The 21,285-nt window shown below is 41.7% G+C and overlaps 1 protein-coding gene across 1 annotated transcript in view; it reads right to left on the minus strand.

Annotated features, from left to right (window-relative positions):
- Positions 1 to 272: 272 nt before the first annotated feature.
- SCUBE3 (signal peptide, CUB domain and EGF like domain containing 3) overlaps positions 273 to 21,285 on the minus strand; it is a 1,455,403-nt gene continuing 1,434,390 nt past the window's right edge. The window contains exon 23 of the mRNA XM_085651134.1: positions 273 to 15,882. Coding sequence (XP_085507260.1) covers positions 15,733 to 15,882 — 150 coding nt within the window. The 3' untranslated portion in view covers positions 273 to 15,732. The remainder of the gene's footprint in view (positions 15,883 to 21,285) is intronic.

Raw genomic sequence — 21,285 nt, forward strand, 5'->3', positions numbered from 1 at the left:
GACAATAGATGTGTGTGAAGTGACAATGAAATGCAACCTTAAGTACCTATTGATTCTTGTCTGGATAGGTACAGAATACTGGTTCAATTTTGTATGAGCGGGTGAATGGTAGGAGCATTGCATATGCTTTGTATTGCAAGATTTACAGTTAAAATATATTTACTTTAGAATTTGGAAAGAATGTGCATCTACCACAACAGATACAAAACATTTTGAAGCAAACTGCAATAACAAATTTTGACAGACACACAGGACAAAGAAATTCTGTTTAGTAATTTAAAATAAAAAAGACCATACAAAATCCAAACTTTTTTTTTAACAAGTTCAGATACAATTATCAAGTGCAAATAACTTTATAAACAACCTCTTTTCCGTATTTCTTCATTGCTCCGTGGGAGATGCTGAATTGTGAAATACTATAAAAGAAATATATAAATATTACAACGTTTTGTTATGTTTTTAACTCCTATGGTTTCTTAATTTTTTTTAATTTGAAATACTCATCAAACCGGGAGCAGTGTGATGTGTTTTTTTATCTGTACAAACCTCTGAGATGATCTGAAGCAGAAATGGGTTTAAGATTAAGTTAATCTGGTGATTGCCAAACAGGCTGGGCTGCCTTAAAGGCTTTGTGGCTGCTTTCCCTACTGGTTTAGGACTACTTCACTGAAGCTGTTTGGATTCTGGGCCTTGGCTTCTCAATGGACACCAATGCTAGGCGCTCATACAGCCATGCTGCTAGAGGCTTCACCATCCACCAAGAGCTGAAGCTTACAGCAGCAGATACATCAGGAAGAGGTAACTGAACAGGGCACAGAAGTTCAACACTAATATATAACTCTCATAATGAGTACAGAGTTCGTCTAATTCTGTGGCAAAGTTAGGCAGAGGGTGAAGGAGGATGGAGTCCCTTCAACTGTTCAGTATTAGGCAGAAATATATAGATTGTATCAGTCTGTGGTAGTGAGAGTCAGGAAGAATAACTCCAAGTCTGTAGTAGTGTAAAGCATAGATACAATAACTTTTAGTCTATTCGAGCTTTGGTCACAGAGATATTTACTGTGTGAGTGCTACTGTAGAATACAAAGAAATACCCAACGTCTTGGCAATATCAGAAGAAAAAGAGTCCTTGGAAAAAAAAGGGTTTCATCAGTCTGTGCTAATATTAAGAATATAGATGAATTTTCTCAGTATGTACTAATATCAGGCATGAAATGTCCTCAATGATGGGCACTGATACCAGGGACCAGATTTACTAGGATTTTGCATAGAGGTTTTGCCATTTTTTTTGGCATATCCCGAATCAAAATGCATGCTGGGATTTACCAAGCCAATCAAATTAAGATTTGTATGGGATTTTATCCCAAAAGTAATATAAGGCAGCGCACAGCACTGCCTTGCATTACAATGTGTCGGGGAGATGTTACATGGGTGGAACATATGGGTATTATGACGCAAGCCCATTTACTAAAGTCAGTAAACATGGGTTTGCGCCAAAATGGTGCTTCTATTCAAGGATGGCATTTCAAGGAAAAATACCTATATTTCTCCTTGTTACTTCCTCTTTGCATGCATGCTGCATCCAAAATGACACACACAAAGAGGAATTAATCTCTAAGACTAGGTTTTGAGCAGGAATGTATCCCTTCCGGTACAAAAAATATTCTCACCACAAAGCAGGCACCCATGTGTCATAGTACAAGGGTGCTTGTGCTGGCAAAAGGATGCCAGTAGTGCACCAGCGCTACAAGAGATCAGAAATGCACCATATCTACTGAGATATGGTACATTTCTGCTCTACTCCTTTGACATAACAGAACACAGCAACTTCTCGTGCTGTGCTGCATTGCGTCAAAGTTCAGCAAATCTGACTCCAAGTTCTTTTCTAGCTTAAAGCAAAGAGAAAGTCTTACTTCACTTGTGCTAGCATATATCAGACATCGAGAATCCCTCGGCCAGTGATCAGTCTGTGACAGTGAAGAACTCTTTAGATTCATATCAAACAGGAAAAAAAACGGTTAAGTCTGTGCTAAAGTAGGATAGAGAGAGGGAACGTCTCTGTGTACAACAAGAAATTAGGCTACCTAGGGCTGAGCCGCTGTCTATTAAGGAGAGGAAATCCTCACGTCTGAGTTATTTCAGAGATGAAGAGAGCACCTTTTGCCCTGCTGGTGTCAGAAAAAAGAGGAATCCTCTCAGTATATGTTCTTTGATCAAATGTAAACAAGACTTGGACAGATATTTTGCCTCACTCAGGCTGGCACAAAGCCTTCTATTTTATCTTAGGCACATGTCATTACAGGACAAAGCCTGTCTATGCCATCATATTTCCTCTTTAACACCCCAGACAAGATGTTACTGTTGGAAAGAAGTCAAAAGAACATATACTTGCTTCATAATATTATAAAATAAAACGTTTATTACAAAAATGTGCTATAAAATAATTTTACTAAATGTGATAGAATTTACAGAAATATCTTAAAAATATATATTGAGTTGAATCTTGTTTCCCAAGACCAACAGCAAACCTGTTTCAAGGAGTTTTGTCTTTTATGCTTTCTCAGGAATAAAGTACAACTTTGATTACATTTGAGACTGCAATATGAAACTTCAGATCTTTTCGTCATAAACACTCCTTTTATTTACAGTTTCCTTGATCTGGTTTAACACCAGTATATTTCCAGTCACGTTCTTATATTATAGTAAGTGTTCTTTCATAAAATGAGAGTAAACACATAAAATGTCTCTAGAAAAAAATTGATGATTTTTGTAGTACATCATAGCCTTTTGAACTTTTTGTCTTGTTCTGATTATGTTTTTCTTCCTTTCCCTTTTCTTAACTATTTGGGATCAATCTGAATCTTTCTACAAAGCCCCAGGAAGTGGAAAAAGCAAAACTCAGCGAATCACGGGTTGATTATCAAAAGGAACACTTACTAAATTATGAGAAAGTGACTGGGAAAATCCTGGTGTTAACCCTTACTAAGGAAACTGTAAATAAAAGGAATGTTCATTAATAAAAGATTTTCAGCTTAAATCTGAATCAAAGCTGAACTATAGCTCTGAGGAAGCGGAAAGATAAAACTCATGTAAAACAAGAGTTGACTGATGATATGTTTTAAATATATCTCTGTAAATTCTATTACATTTGATAAAATGATTTTATATCACATTTTGTAATAAACCTTTTATTTTTATAATATTACGAAGTAAAGGTCTTTTTTTGACTCCCCTCAAATAATAAACCCTTGTGAGAAGTGTTACAGTGGATAGCTTGGTTGTGGAATCACAATGAGGAGGGTTTGAGTCTGTAGCAGGGCTGCAGGTGTGCACCTTGTTGCATTCTGTATGTTTCACAAGAACCCACTGTTTGGATAGCCTGTCTGTGTCATATTTAATTGTGTCTTAGCCTGTCTAGATTACCCACAGTCTAGCTAGGATTTCTACAATCTCTATAGTACCCGTGTATTTAAACCACGGGTTCGTTAAGCTTCTGTTCTTACTTCTGTAACTGCCTGCTTTGCACAAAATATTTAAAGTCAACTGTCTTCTGCAATTCATTGATCTATGTAACACAAGTGTTTTACTACGTTTTTCTCCTCTCTCCATCTAGTTAAGGAATATGTTACTTACCCTGTAAGCATCTGTGTGTAGTGTATTGTGCGGTAAATTCATATGCTTAGCATTATCCTGCCATCTAGTGTTGGGCTTGGACGATTACAAGTTATTTTTCTTAGAAGAAGTTTTCGAGTCACCAAGTATAGTGGCTCCTCCTCCGGTGTGTATTGTACATGTTCCTCGACTCCTTTGTTAGATTGTTTTTGGCTCATACGGTGAGCGTTAGAAAGAAGGAGGAATAAAGTGACAGAATAAAGAGAACATGTGTATAAATTTGAGTGTGTAAAGTATGTTTTATTTATTTTTTATAACTTTTTGTTAAATCAAATCACAGAGTCATTAGTGCAGATCAAGTACATATCAATTAGAGGGTGCAGTCCATTAACACGTAACTGTTACAGATCATATCCAACAAGAATTTCACTGTTCTGCCCTTCTGCGCATTGCCATATCTTCTGTCGGTGATGTGCAAATCTCGCCCCTAAATGAGTTCCAGTTTTTCCATTTCCGATCCCATTTCTTAGGGCAGCCTCGCATTTTATAGACCTCTTTCTTTGCTATCATGTAGCGATCCAATTCCGCCATCCAGCCAACTGTTAAAGGCCGCATGGCGGAACCCCAGGACATTGCAATAGCTCTTTTTACTAATAAGTACCCCAATGCCACCCATTGTTGTTCTATTTCAGTCAGATCTGTGGCCTCCCAGATGTTTAGGATCCCCAAACCTGGTGTCAAGTTGATTTGTTTTCCTAACGTGTCCTTCATTTTTTGGGTTGCATTGTCCCATAGGGGGCGTATCATGGGGCAGATCCAAAGGACATGATAAAAAGTGCTATCCTGACCACATCCTCTGAGACATAGTGCGTCTGTCCTGCAGCCTATTTTAGCGAGGAGTATTCCAGAGAGGTAAGAGCGATGTAGGATTTGTAATTAAATGAGACGAAAACGATGATTTATCGCCGTCTCCCTAGGGGACATTAATGCCGTCTGCCAATGTTCAACGTCCATGGACCCTATGTCTGCCTGCCACTGGTCCCGGAGAGTCTGGAAGGAATCGGGCAAATTATTACATAGCTTACGATATGTGCAGGATACCGCCTTCTTTTGAAGCGGTTCGGAAAGTAGGCGGCCTTCTAAAGGAGAAGAGTCTGGTATGGAGGACAAATCTGGGATAGCATTCTGAAGGGCATGTCGAATTTGCAAATATCGAAAAAGTTTGCCTGGAACAAGGTTGTGCTTTGTTTGCAGCTCTTTAAAGGTGAGGAGTTTGCCTCTGTGTAGCAAGTCACCAATGTTTGTGATACCGATCGTGTCACATTTATCGAAGCCCACATGGTGGCAGGGTAATCCTAATTTCTGCGTGGACCAGAGCGGCGTGGATTTCATGAGCTTATCTGCCCATCCTAGACGTTTAGTTGCTTGATGCCAGATGGCCACTGTGCGAGTAAAGTATGTTTTAAATAATTTGAAGTAATACAACCAAGCCTCTGGGGTGGCGGGTGGGTGCAAATGACTCTATGGCTCTACATGCTGCGATCAGATGCTTACAGGGTAAGTAACATATTCCATTTGTAGTATGTGTTGGCCGTAGATAAATATGCTTAGTATTGAATGTAAAACAGTGCTCCCTTTGCTGTGGCTAGCAACTGGTTGAATTACTTGTTTGAAATAATGTTTAAAGTTCAGTATGATCCACTCTTACTTGCTGATTGGTGAGTACATCAATACAATCGTATTTAGTAAATGTATGTGGATTATTCTAAGTAGCTGCTTTACAAGTATCCTCTATTAGAATATTTCCTAAAAAGGCCACAGTGGCTCCTGGTTTAAGTGTGGAATGAGCCTATTGTGGTTCTGTAATCACCCATTTGAGTTTTGATAGCATGTTTAAATGTATCTGACTATCCCTCTAGCAAATTCCCACTTTGGATATTGGTGCCCCTTAATGTGAATTGCTAAAAGCAACAAAAAACTGTTGTATTTTTCCAAATGATTTTGTTGTATCAATATAGAACATGATAGCCCTTTTAACATCCAATATATGAAGGGCTCTTTCTCCTACTGTGTCTGGGTTAGGAAAGAACACTGGTAACTCTATGGTCTGACTTATATGAAAAGTTGATACCACTTGAAATAGAAATTGTGGGCTAGTTCTTAGAACTAATTTGTTTGCATAGACTTTAAAGAACGGTTCTTATAGAGTGAGTGCTTGCAATTCACTTATTCTTCTGAGAGATGTGATTGTCACGATTAACGCAACTTTCCATGGTAAGAATTGAAGTTGGCATGAATGGACTGGTTCACATGGCAGTTCCATAAGCCTGGTGAGAACAATATTTAGGTTCCAGGTTGGGGCTGGTGGAGTGGAAGGTGGGATAACTCTTTTAGCCCTTCCATGAATGCTTTAATGACTGATATTGGTATTTTGCATGTAGGCCGCTAATGCTAATAAGTGTAGCCTAATAGATGTGTAAGAAAGACGGAAAAGGTAGCCTATAATATCTTTTGCGGTTGGTGATAAAGGCTGCATTTGTTTATTTGTACAGAAATGTACAAATCGTTTTCCATTTAGCTGCATAACATGCTCTAGTTGTAGGCCTACAAGATTGTTTAAGGGTATCCATACATTCTTGTGGTAATTTTAAATGCCCGAATTCTAGGATGTCATGAGCCAGATCACTAGATTGAACTGTTTTGGATTGGAATGCATGACTTTCGCTTGATCTTGAGTCAGTAGGTGTGGCCAAAGAGGTAGTTTCTCGAGTGGCACTAGAGACAGTGGCAATAGTGTTGTGAACCATGCCTGCCATGCCATGTTGGGGCTATTAGCATTAGTGTTAGAGAGGTTTGTGTTAACTTCTAAACTACATATGGAATGAGTGGGAGAGGAAAAGAGTAAGCAAATGCTCCTGATCAATTCATCCATAGGGCATTGCCCTTGGATAGCGGGTGGGGGCACCTGGATGCAAAGTTTTGGCATTTGACGTTGAGTGTCAAATAAGTCTATTTCTGGTGTGCCCCCACCTCTTGAAGTAAGAGGATTGATCTCCCACTCGTGCACCTTTTGATGTGTTCTACTGAGCATATCTGCGAAGTCGCTGTCCACCCCAGGAGCGGTATTCTGCTAGGAAGTGGATTTTGAAGTAGATTGCCTAGTGCCATATTCTCTAGGAAAGGAGAGATAGCTGTGAGGAGTGTGTCCTCCTGTTTTTGAATATAATTAATTGCAATCATATTGTCTATTCATGTAGCACTATCTTGTGGTGCAAGTGATTGCGAAAGGCTTTGAGGGCTAGCTGAATTGCCATTAGCTCCAGATGGTTCATATACAGATGTGTCTGAGCTATTGTCCATAGAGCATGAACTGAGAGATCTTGCATTTGTGCCCCCCCCATCAATGAAGGGACGCATCTGATGTAATGGTGATCTGTAGAATTGGAGCTCTCAAGGGCTGGCCCTGCAACAAGTTGTGGCTGTTTCACCACTGCAGAGAGCGATGAGTTGCTGGCCGTACCAACACTAGATCTTGCAGATGCCCCTCCGCTTGAGACCATTGAGATTGTAGAGTGTGTTGAAGGGGACGCATATGTAGGAAAGTGTGTGGTACTATGGCTATGCAGAAAGTCACCATGCCTAAAAACCCATCACCATTTTTACTGTGAGGTGAGCTTGTGGTTGAACAAGAGGTAATGTTTGTATGAACGTTGTTACTCTTTCTGCACTGGGATACGCTTTGGCTGTAACTGAATTGAGAGTTGCACCTAGGAAAGGTTGATTTTGCAAGGGTTGCAAGTGAGACTTTTGTATGTTTAGGGTAAACCCTAGTTTCTGTAGAAGATTGATAACCTACTGAGTGTGTTGAAAGCACTGATGGTAGGTTGGGTTTTTGATGAGTCAATTGTCTAGATAAGTGGCGACAAGGATTCTGTCGCTTCTGAGATGAGCAGCCACTACTGCAAGGCACTTTGTGAAAACTATTGGAGCTGTAGTGACCCTGAATGGTAGCACTTTGATTTGATGGTGTTGGCTGTTTCGCTGAAAGCGTAAATATCGGCGGAGTGCTGGATGAATGGGGAAATGGAAATATGCATCTTTGAGATCTAATGCTGCCATGAAATCACCTTACTGTAACAGATGTATTACCTCTTGTAGTGTGACCATGTGAAAGTGTTCCGAGGAGATGTACCGGTTTAGTGGCCTGAGATCTAGCATAGGCCTTCATGTTTTGTCTTTTTTGGGAATGAGAAAATATAGGGAGTATACTTCATGTCCCTGATGTTGTAAGGGCACTAATTCTGTTGCCCCTTTTTGAAGGAGAGAAAGAGTCTCATGCTGTAAATGCGTAAGATGTTCTTTTGCCATTTTTTGTGGTTTCGGTGGAATTATGTATGGTGTTTGTTTGAGTTCTAAACAATACCAATCTTGGATTATGGATAACACCCATTGGTCTGCAGTGATATATTGCCATTGTTGATAAATGTGTGGTAACCTTCCCCCGACTGGTGTTATATGTGGTTAGAGGAGGTGTAGATGATCACTGATTTGGAAGGGTAGGTGATTTTGTAGTGGTTGCACAGCCTCTACCTCTGTTTCTATAATTAGTTTAATAGAAAGATCCCCTATTACATTGGCTTTAATAGGGACCCTGCTGCTTACTGCCATTGTTTGAGTCAAAGGAGGAACTTCCTTTGTTTGTATGTCTATATTGACCCCTACGAAAGGAGCCACGTTGTTGATATGTTTGTAGGGCCCCCATTACTTTAGCTGTTTCTATGTCTTTTTTTTAGCTTTTTTAGCATTTCATCTACGTGTGGGCCAAATAAATTTTTCCCATCAAAAGGTAGATTAAGCAGATGCTGCTGTACATCTGGCTTGAACCGGGATACTCTGAGCCATGCATGGCGCCAAATGAGGATACTAGTATTAACCTTGGGGTGCCGATGTCAGCAGATTCTAAGGCGCATTGTATAGTGGCATTAGATATTGCCCTGCCCTCTTCCATCAATTGTGTTGCATGTTCTCGGTATTGGTTAGGGAGGTGTTGCAGTAGTTCCTGCATTTCATCCTATGTGGCCCGATTATATTGGGAGAGTAGTCCCACAGAATTTGCGATACACATGTGGTTGGCAGCTTGTGCTGCTACTCGTACACCTGCTTCATCATATGTTTTACTCTCCTTAGCTGTAGGAGGTGCATCTCCTGTGCCTTGGGAATTTGCTTGGTTTCTGGCAGTGTGCACCACTAGTGAGTCTGGTGTAACTTGGTCCTTAATGTACTCAGGGTCCAGTGGACATGCCTTATTTTTCTTCTCAATACGAGGGGTGACACCTCTAGATTTAACAGGCTGCTTAAATATGTCCATAGTATACCTTTAAGCATAGGAAGCAATTGCGTTGTCCTTTGTGATCTAGTAGGTGTTTCTACCAGGAAATCCTCTTCCTGTGGAATAGTGTGTAGGCTTACTTTGTGGTATGTAGCAGCCCTACAGATGATGACAAGATAAGCTGATGTATCATATGGTGGTGAGGGTTTGGATTGATAGATACTTGGATGGGTATGGTCCAATGGATCAGCATCATATATATCCCATGGGTCAAGAGCAATATTGGGATCTCCCTGTGGATCTATAAGTAATCCATATTGTACCCATCCAGTTGAAGGTCCCTTTGAGGTGATTGATTCGGTGAAGGTAATGGTTGCTCAGAAGCCAAGTGTTCTGGTAAAAGTACCTGCACTGGCCTTGAAGGAATGGTAGGTGAAGTTGGAACGGGAGGTGATGGAATAGGAAGAGAAGGAATTGGAGGAGGTGGGGAGGAGAAGGAGTGATAGAAATAGGGTTTGCACCTCTGTCCTTCTTTTGTTGATGGGTTTGTTGAGGCCCAGCAATGCTGTCTTAAAAATACTTTTTTCTCTTCTGAAGTGTGAGGGAAGCAGGTGTTGTTTTTGTGGCTAGCTTCCCAGTAGAGACTTTATAAAGAGAGTCTTTTGTCCCTTGTCCAGCTTGTCTTGCAAGCATTCATGAATGGGCTCTATTTATTTTTCTGTGGCTCTGTAGTATTGTTTGTAGATTTTGACGCTGAGGATGTGGGGGGCATTGAAGAGGCTGTTTAACTGGTTGCCATTTTTTGTATTTGTATTTCTGGTTCCGATGTCTTATCCAAGGTATATTTTTATATAGCTCTGAGTCCTTGCTTGACTTTGGTTGTGTTGATGAAGTTTGTTTCGGTGCAGGTGCTGAAATACATTTTTAAGCTTTACATTTTTTTTTTATGCTAGTCGAAGACTTTTCAGGCATAAGTGAACTTTTGTTTGTGTGCCTGTTGGTGGAGACCTCCATGGCCCGAAGGCAGTGACAATTCGAAAGGCGGTGTGGGTGGTTTGGGTGGCTATCGCTGAGGTATTCACATGTCCCTGTAGGGAGTTGGGCTAGGAGTTTGAACTGTTCCTACTGCTAGCCAGCAGTATCTGCACATCTGTTGGCATCCTCTGTGTCTTTGGGTCTTTCGGCTCTTGACTGGGGTCTGGTAACTGGTCCCTGAATATATTCAGTGCATCTTCTGTGCATCGCTGCATGTTTGTCTGGGCCCAACAACGCTCTCTTCGTTTCCAAAGTGTATTTTTCAACCGGAACACCAAACACGCCTCACATCAGGTCTCTTCGTGCTCCGGTGACAAACATAGGTCACAGATATTGTTGGTCTTGCCTGAAATATTTTGCGTGGCAATTAGGACAAAAGATGAAGGGCATGCTTTCCTTCCCTCGTGGACGTAGTCCTGTAGAATGGAGACGAAGAAGTCGAAGAACGGTGGTCCCGGGAGGGTGCCATGAAGTGATCGATAGCACCAGAAGCTGTCGTTTGCATCTGAGGTTTGTTGGTCTGGAGAAAATACTGAGAGCCTATGAAGGCCTTGGTGGGGATTGAAGCTTAGGTCCCGGAGGTGCAATAACGACACCAGAAGCCGATGGCAGAAAAAAACAATCTAACAAAGGAGCTGAGGAACATGTGCAATATACACTGGAGGAGGAGCCACTATACTTCGGGACTCGAACGCTTCTTTGAAATAAAACAACGTGTAATCGTCCAAGCCCAACATGAGATGGCAGGATAATGCTAAGCAAGTGTTTCTACAGCCAACATATGCTACGAATATCAACTGCCCTCTCTGCTGAACGGGTAAGCACAACACAAGAGATAGCCAAGCCCATTATCTCTGTTATGCACCCATTTCCTCCATATGGAACAGTGTGGTCATTTTAATCTCTTTATTGTGTCTGCATGAGGGCCATACAAGAACAACCTATGTTTTTCATAATCTGTTCTGTGTCTGACAGTGGAGTCTGATAAGCCTTCTAGTTTTTCTAATGTTACTGTCAATCATGCAAAAAGGGAGGTCCAGGCTTCTGCAATCTCATCTGTACTTATATGTAGACATCACATCTCTCATTCTGCCTTTAGTTCACCTCAAAATATATTTTGAAGACAGACAGAGGGGAATTTGTAAGTCTGAAATGTCTGAAAAGTTCATCACATTCTCATATCAAATCTCGTTTTCAAAACAGGTTTAACCTTTCATAAACTAACACATCAACTCTTCCAGAAGGTATAAATAGTTTTGTCTCTAAAAGAACATATTACCTCTAAGTATTATAAAGAAGACACCAATGATTGCACTTATAATGGGAGAGGAAGGGGCATGAGATAAAGGCTGAATGGTAGGAGCAAGAGTGAAGAACACAAAAAAATGAAGGAGATTCATCTGAATTATCGTTAGTCATAGCTGGGATATGCAGAGTAATTATAGAGGCAAATAGAAAGGGAAGACATGAGGTGGTTTGGCTACCAGTTATGGTGAATGGATATATAGAGATGTAAACAAAATCATGGTGAGAAATGGAAAGAGATTTAATTATGACGATATGGAAAGGAAAAAGGGTCTGCAGCACATATGTGATTATCAAGAGATGAGACGGAGCACACACCAGAGACAAGTTTGAATCTGCACACTAGAGAGGTGGAGAGAAATCACTGATGTAGTGGATCCTGAGTGAATGAAAAGAGACATGGAGAGAAATTGATCTCATCTGAAGAGCATACTGTGACGGACAACTGTAAAGTGGCTCTTGGTAGTAGAATTCTCATAGGAGAGGTTAAAAGAAATTTTGAGTAAGAGGTGCCTTAAGATAAAGCAGGTCTACAGTGAAAATGATGAAGTTAGAGGAAACAATGAAAAAGATCAGGCAAAGGTGTGAGTTACAGGTGACAGAGCCGATCTGTAACCAGGTGGGGAAAGAAGAGTGAGGGCAAATCTAGGACTATATGAGGGATAAATATTAAGCGAGAAGGGATTACAAACACCACGCTGTCTAGTGGACAGAAAGAAATGGAGGGTGTTGGAACTGCAAAGACTGAGTTTGGAAGTCAGATGCACCAACTGCAAAAGTAAAAGGGTTGACTAAGAGTAGGCAGTCCGGTACTCCATCACAAACATGACTGATATCCCATCCATCTTATTATAAGTGCCATAGGATATAATGCACTTGCAATAAGGCAGGTGGGATATCCATCACATTTATGATGAAGTAACTCTAATTCAGGCCCTGAGTGTCAAAAACAGAAATGGAGATGGTAAAATGTGGACACAGATTACAAAGTGACAGTCTGAGTGATCGAAAACAAGGCAGATTATGTGCAACAGCAGGGTGAAATAAAAAAAAAGGGGGAGGAAGAGACTTAAGTGAAAGAGAGATAGGAAAAGAGGTAGAGAGAGGACAGAAAGAGTGGGTGAAAGAGGAGAGAAAGAATATGTGTAGAGATAGTTGAGTGGAAGATAGCTAAAATGCAAAGTAAGAAGAGATGAAGAAAGAGAAAAACAAATGAAGTGTAAGAGAGTATGTTCATATATATGTATGTGAAGGCATTTAAATATTGCATACCTTGCAGGGAAGCAATTAAACGCAGAGAGACAGATTCAGCAAGCAAATTCATGATCAATGGAAGTTATTCATGTGAAAAGATAGGAGCAATAACATGTGTCTAATGAGGAAAAAGAAAGAAATAGAGAAACAGATGAAGGAAAAAGATAAAAGTGAAATACGGAAAATGAAGCATGAGTTGAAATGCATTTGAGAAACAGAAATGGAGTTGCATGAGGAACCATAGCGAAAGATGAAATATGCAATTTGGGTAAAGGTGAAATAGGTGATATGAGAGAGGGACATTTGTAAGAACTGGATCAGTATGAAATATATGATATGAGGAGATGAAGATAAGGGTAGCATATGTCAGGGCAGGCAGGATACAGGCCAATTGATAAGACATCAAGTGATGAAGCTGGTAAGATAGCAAGACAGGAGAAATACATGTGATAGGGACAAAGGTGCACTAAGGATAGAAAGTGAAAAACATACAGTGAAAATATAGATGAATTGCCTACATTAGAGAGGAGATATGCTACGGTAGAGTGAATCCGATATAATGTAATATATGGTGAGTTTACGTTTACTTGATAGCTAAAGGTGAGATAACCTTGTGGGATTGACAAAAAGTTGAACCTATGGCGGTGAAGATGGATAGAACATATTATGTAGAGAAAGAAACAGTAACATAGAGCTAGAAAACACAAATGATCAACATGGAAAGATTATGAAATGGCGAGTGTTGGGGATAAGAAGTTAATGATGATGAAGATGAATGGCAGTTGGACAAAGATGAGAATTGAGGGATTTTGGGATGATTAAGGAGAAATGTATCCATAAGCCTATAGTTCGGATTCCTTAAACTGCAGAGGTAGTGCTAACTTGCACAAAGGTGCTAATATGTAACATATTACATATTTTTGGCGTCTATTATTTTGCTTACTTTCTTTTTAGGGTAGTCCATGATGTTTTTCAGCAGTAACAATAATGCAGATGAAACGAGCATTGATTTTTCCTGCCATAAAAAAGCCACTCACCACTGCAAAAAGAAAGGGTGCGAAACAGCACACGCATGTACTATATAATATGGTTAAGTAGCACCTCCTTGCAAACCAAACCCATAAAGACAGTTTACACAATTCGGTCCACTGAGGTAAGGCGTTTGAAAAGGACGGGATGAAGGAAGTGTGAGACTAGAAAAGGCAGAAATGACTTAAATAATGAATAGTGATTGGGTAAGGGTTAACATCAAGAATCGGTAGAGAGAGACTGAAGAGGTGGTGAAACTGGAAACAGGACATAGAGGAAGACCCAAGTGTGAACGCAGAAAAAAAATTAAGAATGGAAAAATTGAGAGAATGGAAGATGATGGCTGATGACAGTGGCACAGAGATGACAGACGTTGTTAACTTATGTAAATGCCATTATACTGAACAAGAATGTTTAACTAGAAAGTAGCTAAATGCTTGAGTGCATATCACCTTCCAAGTCGAGCCTCCGCCATGCAGCTGAATCAATTAAGAGTACTACAATATTCTTTTAAAAACCTTCCCGTCAGTACTAGAATAGTGTTTCACAACCGAATGCCAGCAGCAAGGATGACTTACCCATTATTACTGGATTAGAGGCCTAAAGTTGAGGACTCCCACCAGAATGCAAGCAGCTACTTGGCACTACCACACACGTGGAAATGCCTGGTCTGCAGCGCACTATTCCAATATAAATCTTCATAAGCAAGGTGATACATTAGCCGCGCGCGTACCGTCACCATTTTGAGGGGCTTGTAGCATGGTAATTTAGCCCCAATCCGAATATAATGAGTCACTAATAAACAGCCATTTGATGTTTGCATATCAAACTCCTGTTTTAAGGCTCCCAAATCATTATAAAAGTCAATGTTGCAGTAGTCCAGTAAAGGCAAAAGCAAGTGCATAGATGAGTGTGGTCGATTTTCAATAGGGGATGAATAGCAAACCTACATGAGGAACCGGAGAGAAAATGGAAAGTGATTTATGAAATTTCAGACCAGTGATACAGTGAACTATCAATCACCACCACCAGATTTCAAAACATCACAAAAGAACTGTCCCCCACAAATGGACCCAGAATGTATCCCACAAGCTTTCCCTGATCTAGGTCCGTCACTGCTGGTTGAGTTCTTATTCAGATACAGTGAATACGTTAACCCTAGATGGAATATAAAAACGAAAATGGGAATTGAAGAATCTGTAATGTTGGGGGAAATTGAAAACTGGTTAGAAACCAACAGAGAGAAAAATGAGAAGAAAATAAAAAAACATACGAGTGACCCATAAACTGTACATGATGGAGAGAAAGCAAGATGTAGGGAATGGAGCAGGTATGGTAAGAGGCTGTGGATTTGAGAGAGAATGGGAACTAGAGGGATAGGGAATGGGGATAGGACATCAATGACATAAGTTGAATGGAAAGTGCACAAACACGATTCCTATTATTTGATACTCTTTGGCAGAACTTGGTGTTGTTGACAGCACAAATGCCACAAAAATGTCCTGAAACATCATGGTAAGTCATCCTTCGTTGTTTCTTTTTGTGATCTGGCTGTTGGTCCAAAGAACCAGTCTTGACCACCATGTCTTCTGACTTCAGAGCAGAGAGGATCCATCCTCACACCTAGTGGAGTGGGGACCACCCTTGTCCACACCTCCACTCTGGATAAAGTGGTGGAATTTTCATTCAACTGATTTTTTTCTTTGTTCAGTTATTTGCACAAGATGATATATTTTCTGGGCAGGTTTTCCAGATCTCTCTTTTTCTGTCTTTTGATATTCTCTTTATTGTGCCACACTGAAATTATCGGCAAGTCAATGTTTTCAGATCTGAGCTGCTTTGGGTGGGGCATCAGGGGACCAGGAATAATTCAGTTCTTGAACGGCTAAGACATGCCGTTTGGCAGCTGATAAACCCACTACAGGAATTGGGTAATGTCTCCTGCAGTATTGTGACCTGTTTAAGTATCTGCACACATGAAAGTAACACATATATGGGCAGGCATGTACAAAGGCAGGCAGCACGGAAACAACTGGTTCCACTAGAGCGGAAGATGAAAAGTCTGCATAGGGAGATATGATCTAAAAAGCTGTTATGCAAAGCAAAAGGGCGAGAACGGGGTTCCTTGGCTGTAGCTGTTGTCTGTGCCGCCGCTATATGCCTCTTGGCTATTTGTATGGCCTCAGAAAGCTTGACACTTTGGATTTCAACAGTTTGATGAAAGAACGTGGGAGCATCTCTTTGTGTTTCTCTGTGTACTTGAAATAATTTTGAGGATGAGCGAGAACATCAAAGAAGGCTTTGATCAGTTTCTTATCCTGTAGCAAGTGAAAAAGAGAGAACATTAGGCCTTAGCAATGTGCTTATCGGACAGAAAAAAAACTTGTTTATGGCACAACCTGAGCAGACCCAGGGCAAATTTGAGGTTTTAAAGGAGCCTTTATTGTGGCAAAATAGGAAAACGAGGGCTAAAACCAAAAAGAATGGTATGGCAAATAGAGAGTCCAATAGTTACCCTCTGGTGCTTCAGCTTCATTCTGTTTTCCTTAAATTAAGGTTTACATTTTCTTAGTGTGGAGCCCCAAGGTGACATTAACCATGGCCACAGTGGGCTATATGTTCAAAAGTGCATTTTGTTTTGTTTTATTATGCGCACACATATATGAAAACAAATGCTCGAACACCTCCATACCTTTAAGCTCACCTCAAATACATTTATTGGCAAAATATCTTTACTGCCCTCCTCAAGCAAAAAAAAGTTAACAAAATGAACAGTGTCTCCTGTGAGCACCAATACCCTAATCTTAAATCTCTGTAAATTACTGTGTTGCATACTGTTCACCCCCCCTGGTCTCAAGCGTACAACACCTTTTAACCCCGTACATCGCCATCTGAACTCTCTACATCTATATCTGAATTTATTACCATCTTTAGAGTACCAAGCCCTCTTGCTTACCAACTATCTCTTTTACAGAGAGTTTATCAAAGTCTTGGCCCAATCATCCTGGGTTCTGCCCTGGCTCATCATACTCTTAATTCCATCAATGCTCTCATGACCCTGTTTCAATCTCCCTCAGTCGTCCTCTTACTCAAGGAAACTCGTCAATGTTCTGTTCATTACACACTATTGCCCTTTGTTTCGATTACCTCCTTTTCTCGAAAACCTTTTAATCTGTTGTTTTCAACAGTCACAACCAGTTTTTTTTTTATTTATTTATTTAATTTATATCATTTATAGAGCGCATGAATCACCCCAGTCGGGGTATCTCCGCGCTGTAGCAGCTCTTGGGAACAGCCAGAGTAGGTGGATCAGAATAGTGCAGTTTTTAACTTTTTCCTGAATGACAGATAATTGGTACAGAGGCGGATGTCCCTGGGTAGTTGGTTCCAGAGTTGGGGGGCTAGGTAAGTGAAGGATTTGCCTCCTAATCTGGTTAGTTTTATGCGTGGTACGACGAGGAGATCTTTGAGCCCTGACCGGAGGGTTCGGTGTGAGGTGTATCTGACCAACTTGTCCAATAGGTATTTCGGTCCCATTTTATTTAAGGCTTTAAACACCATGCAGCAAACCTTAAATTTGACTCTTTTGCGTATGAGCAGCCAGTGTATAGGGCCGTTTCTAGGTGTTCTGCCGCCCTAGGCGAGAATTAAAAATGCCGCCCCCTCCCTTTTACTACCATCACTCTCGCCCCCGTCATCCAGGCTAGAAGAATTAATGCATCAGATATGCTCGTTTGTGCTGTGGTCACAACAGTAGGCTGGGTAAAAGCAAGAAAACTCCTCATACCAAGAGGACACGGTTGTACATACAAACAGCTACAAATTCCCCAGGGCTCAAATTAAAACTGCAATCATTCAAAATACTTACACCCATTCAAAAACAACCACTGCTAAAATGTATAATTTAGAATCAAATATATATATATATATATATATATACATACATACATACCTGGGGCAGTGCAGACTTATACTTTCCCTGCCTGGGGGAAGGGAAGAGCCCAGGGGACGCGGGGGCCTCTTCTTCTCCATTTTGTAATTTGGTGAAGCAAATGATAGCCTAAGACTTTTGAATAACATGCTTTTGCCGTTCACATATAAGAATAAGTATATAGAATTTGCTGTGTTCCACAGCAGACCAGAGGGTGCCTCTTGAAGAAGGATGAATATTATTGGCACATCATCCGCTGAGGGCCCTGCTTCCTGTTTCAGCTAAGAGGAATTAGAATGAATTCTGATGGAAATAGGTTAAATCAACATTAAAAGCTATACGCAGAAGCAGCAAGCCACAGAGATCATGCGAATTAAGACTTTCTATCCGGGGGAATCATTCTTTTAAAATGTATTTTCTGATCTACCAAAATACTATTTGTGAAATATCAAAATAATGTCTTTTTTATCGTTTATTCCTATTTCAAGAACACACCACAATGGGGCATGGCCGGGTTACTGATCTTGATGAATGGGCTCCAATTGAGGTCTATCAATAGTCAGAATTATCCTACATAATCCTCCTAAATCTTTTAATTTGTACCACGGAAGGGCTGGCTGTGGTGAAATGCTGTGGCACTGGCGCTCCGCGCTCTTGACACCAGGCCCAGACAGTTCCACTCACTGCTGGACTGCACGCAGCTCAAGGGAAGGGGGGCCTCAGACTTTAAGGCAGTGAAAGGCACACACTCTTCACGGCCTTCCTTGACCCCCTCTCCCGTGTCCTGACCTCCACCCAGCCTCGCCCACATGCACAGTGGTGTCGGGATTCTATCACCTCACCGACTGGAGGCCTGCCGCCTGGACATGGGGCCGCGGCTGCCAATGCCCGCCATCTTATGATCTTTGGATTAGGGCCTGCTGCTGCAACAAACAAACGAAACCCACGCCAACATCCATATCCCTCACAGTTGTGCGCCTGTCTCTGGGGCCGTGAGGACCGAGACGAGCTCAGAGACTCAGACTCACAGGCCTCTTTTACAATTACAAGTAACTGTAAGTACATTACAAATATTTTGAATGTTCGCAGCAGGCCTGCATGATGATGTTCGTAATAGCTTGAGCTTCGCTGAGACTGCGCGGTAACTTACTCACCTGTGCTCGGCCTCGGGTGAAACAAAGTCACGTCCACGCGCTCTGCTCTAGCGGAACAGACCCCGGAATCGGATGTGCAGTTTGCAGGCTCCGAGGCACGAGCACTGCTGGCCTCAGTCAGATGCTCCGTGCCACCACCGGCACTACTACTGTGAGACTCTGGGGTCTCAAGCGGGAGCCGAGGACTCGGAGTAGACGGCCGCCGGCCGGGACAGGTCTGTGTTGTTGTTGTTGTGAGCCACTGGCAGCAGTCAACAGGTCAGGCCTGGGCCTGGCAGTCAATTCACCATTATCCAAGCAGTGACACACACACACAGTCCGGCTGTCCCACGTGCACCAAGAGCGAGAGGGTGGGGCGCCTCACGCCGTCACTGTCAGTGGCTGCTGAAGCATCGCTCGGGGATTGGCCAACATTATGATGCCCAGGGCCGTCATTGGTAGCGCTATCCCACGCAACAAGATTGACGGCCCTGGGAGGACCCGCACATACACTGGTAGTGTGTACCGCCGGCCCGCTCTGCTCCTCACACACCACTATCCACCACTAAGCTAGGGTGCGCTCAGCGCTGCGCAGCAATGTTCAAGCATAAAGCAGGTGCGCTTGCACTCCACTTACAGGTGCTGCTGCTGCCCGCATGTTTATTGCCGCCCTCCACCTTTTGCCGCCCTAATGGCAGAACCGGCCCTGCCAGTGTAGTTTGAGGAGTAGGGGGAGTGAAGCTGTTCTGGGGGGAGCGCTGGTCACTAAGCGGGCCGCTGTATTCTGGACTACTTGCAGTCTGTTCAGGGAAGTTTCCTTGGTTGAGATCAGCAGGGCATTATAGTAGTCCAGGCGGCTCATGACCAGTGCGTGTACCAGGGTTTTACGTGTAGAGGATAGGAGAAGGGGGAAGACTCTGCGAAGCAGTCTTAAAACATGGAAGCAGGCCCTAGTGGTTGCAGTAGCATGTTCCTCCAGGCTTAGTTTGTGGTCAATTTGGACCCCTAGGTTCATCGGGCCACCAGTTGGGTGACTATCTAGTTACCGCATCTTTGAATAGCATGATTTCAGTTTTTTCTGCATTTAACTGAAGTAAGTTGTTGCTCATGCATTCCGTGATGGTTTTCATGCCCTCCGAGAAAGTGGCCTGTTTCTGGTGTTTTTGTCGAAGGAGAGGAGTAGCTGTGTGTCGTCCGCGTAGGATATTGGTATGAACCCTAAGTTTCTCAGAAGTAACGCGAGTGGGGTGACATAAATGTTAAATAAGGTGGGGCTTAAGCATGAGCCCTGGGGAACGGCCTTAGAAACCGTAGTGGTCTTAGATTTGAATGGACCAAGATTGACTGTTTGGGTTCTCTCCTTCAGAAAGTCAGTCAGCCATTTTAGTGTGTTGTCCTGAATACCTATGGCTCTTAGTCTCTCTAGCAGTATCTGGTGTGAGATGGTGTCAAATGCAGTGGACAGGTCGAGCAGTATAAGAATCACTGCTTTTTAGCCCCCTCTAATATGGATTCTGTGCACTCCACTCCACTGACACCGTGTCAAATGGTGTTTCTAGCTTCTTTACCTCTATTACCTTCACTTAGCAGAATCAAATTGTCATTCTCTTAGATCTCTCTGCATCTTTCAAAACTGTGGATCCATCCACGATGGTAACTTCCACTTCCTTCTTTGACACCACAGACTCAGCTCTCAACTGGTTCATCTCTTGCCTAGCTAACAGCTCCTTCTCTATACCATAGTGTTCATCTCAGCCCCCATCATTTCACAAACACTTCACAACATCCCAAAGGGATGCATTCCAGCAAGGTTGTCTCCTTTTTACACTATCACACATTTTCAGGTCTTTATCTTGACTGTTAGGTACCTCATGTGTAACTCCTCGCATCTGTTAACTGGGTTTTGGAGTGTAAAGGGTGTGATAAATACCATGTATTACAAGTTTACTTCATTGCTTTTTGCACCAAAATCCATGTGACCAGGTATTTACTGTTTTTTTTCACCCAGTTGATATATAGGTAGGTTTAACTTGTCAATATTTACTTGGGGAATTTTCTGATCTTCTCATAACTGTAACACCTGTGCAGACGGAGGTATGCACAGGTACCTCAAATTTTGCATGGCACTCGTAGTCGAGACCCAAGTGTTTTTCATATGTCTGACATTCCTTATCCCAAAGTCAAAAGTCAAATAAGCTTTATTTGAAAACACATTGAATATAATAAAAGCTACAGAAAACATCATCACTTGGTTAAAAACACATGATTAAAAAAGAGGAATTAATCACATTAATCAGCCATGCTAATAAATCCTCATGAATGTAATCCAATCAAGATTAGACATGCGTATGTACTGTTTTAAGTGCCACTTAAATTCTTTCTGTAGAAACCACATCAAGTGAGGAATGTTTTGCTCTCAGTCTGTATATGACTCTGGCCCGAAAACATATTCTTTAGAGACAAGCTAACGCCCTCTGTGCAAAGACTCTTTGAGGAAAACCTGTACTTTGTTTTGCCTTATTACATGCTTGACAGGCTTATGAAGGAACTAGAAAAACTGCTAGTCTCTACAGAGAAATAATGTAAATAATACACCTGTGTTTTTCAATGAAGGCTACCTAATTGGAATGTGTTGTTTAGGGCACCTGCTGCTGTAG

This window comes from Triturus cristatus, chromosome 1_1 (assembly GCF_964204655.1).
Source record: "Triturus cristatus chromosome 1_1, aTriCri1.1, whole genome shotgun sequence".
NCBI classification, from domain to species: domain Eukaryota; kingdom Metazoa; phylum Chordata; class Amphibia; order Caudata; family Salamandridae; genus Triturus; species Triturus cristatus.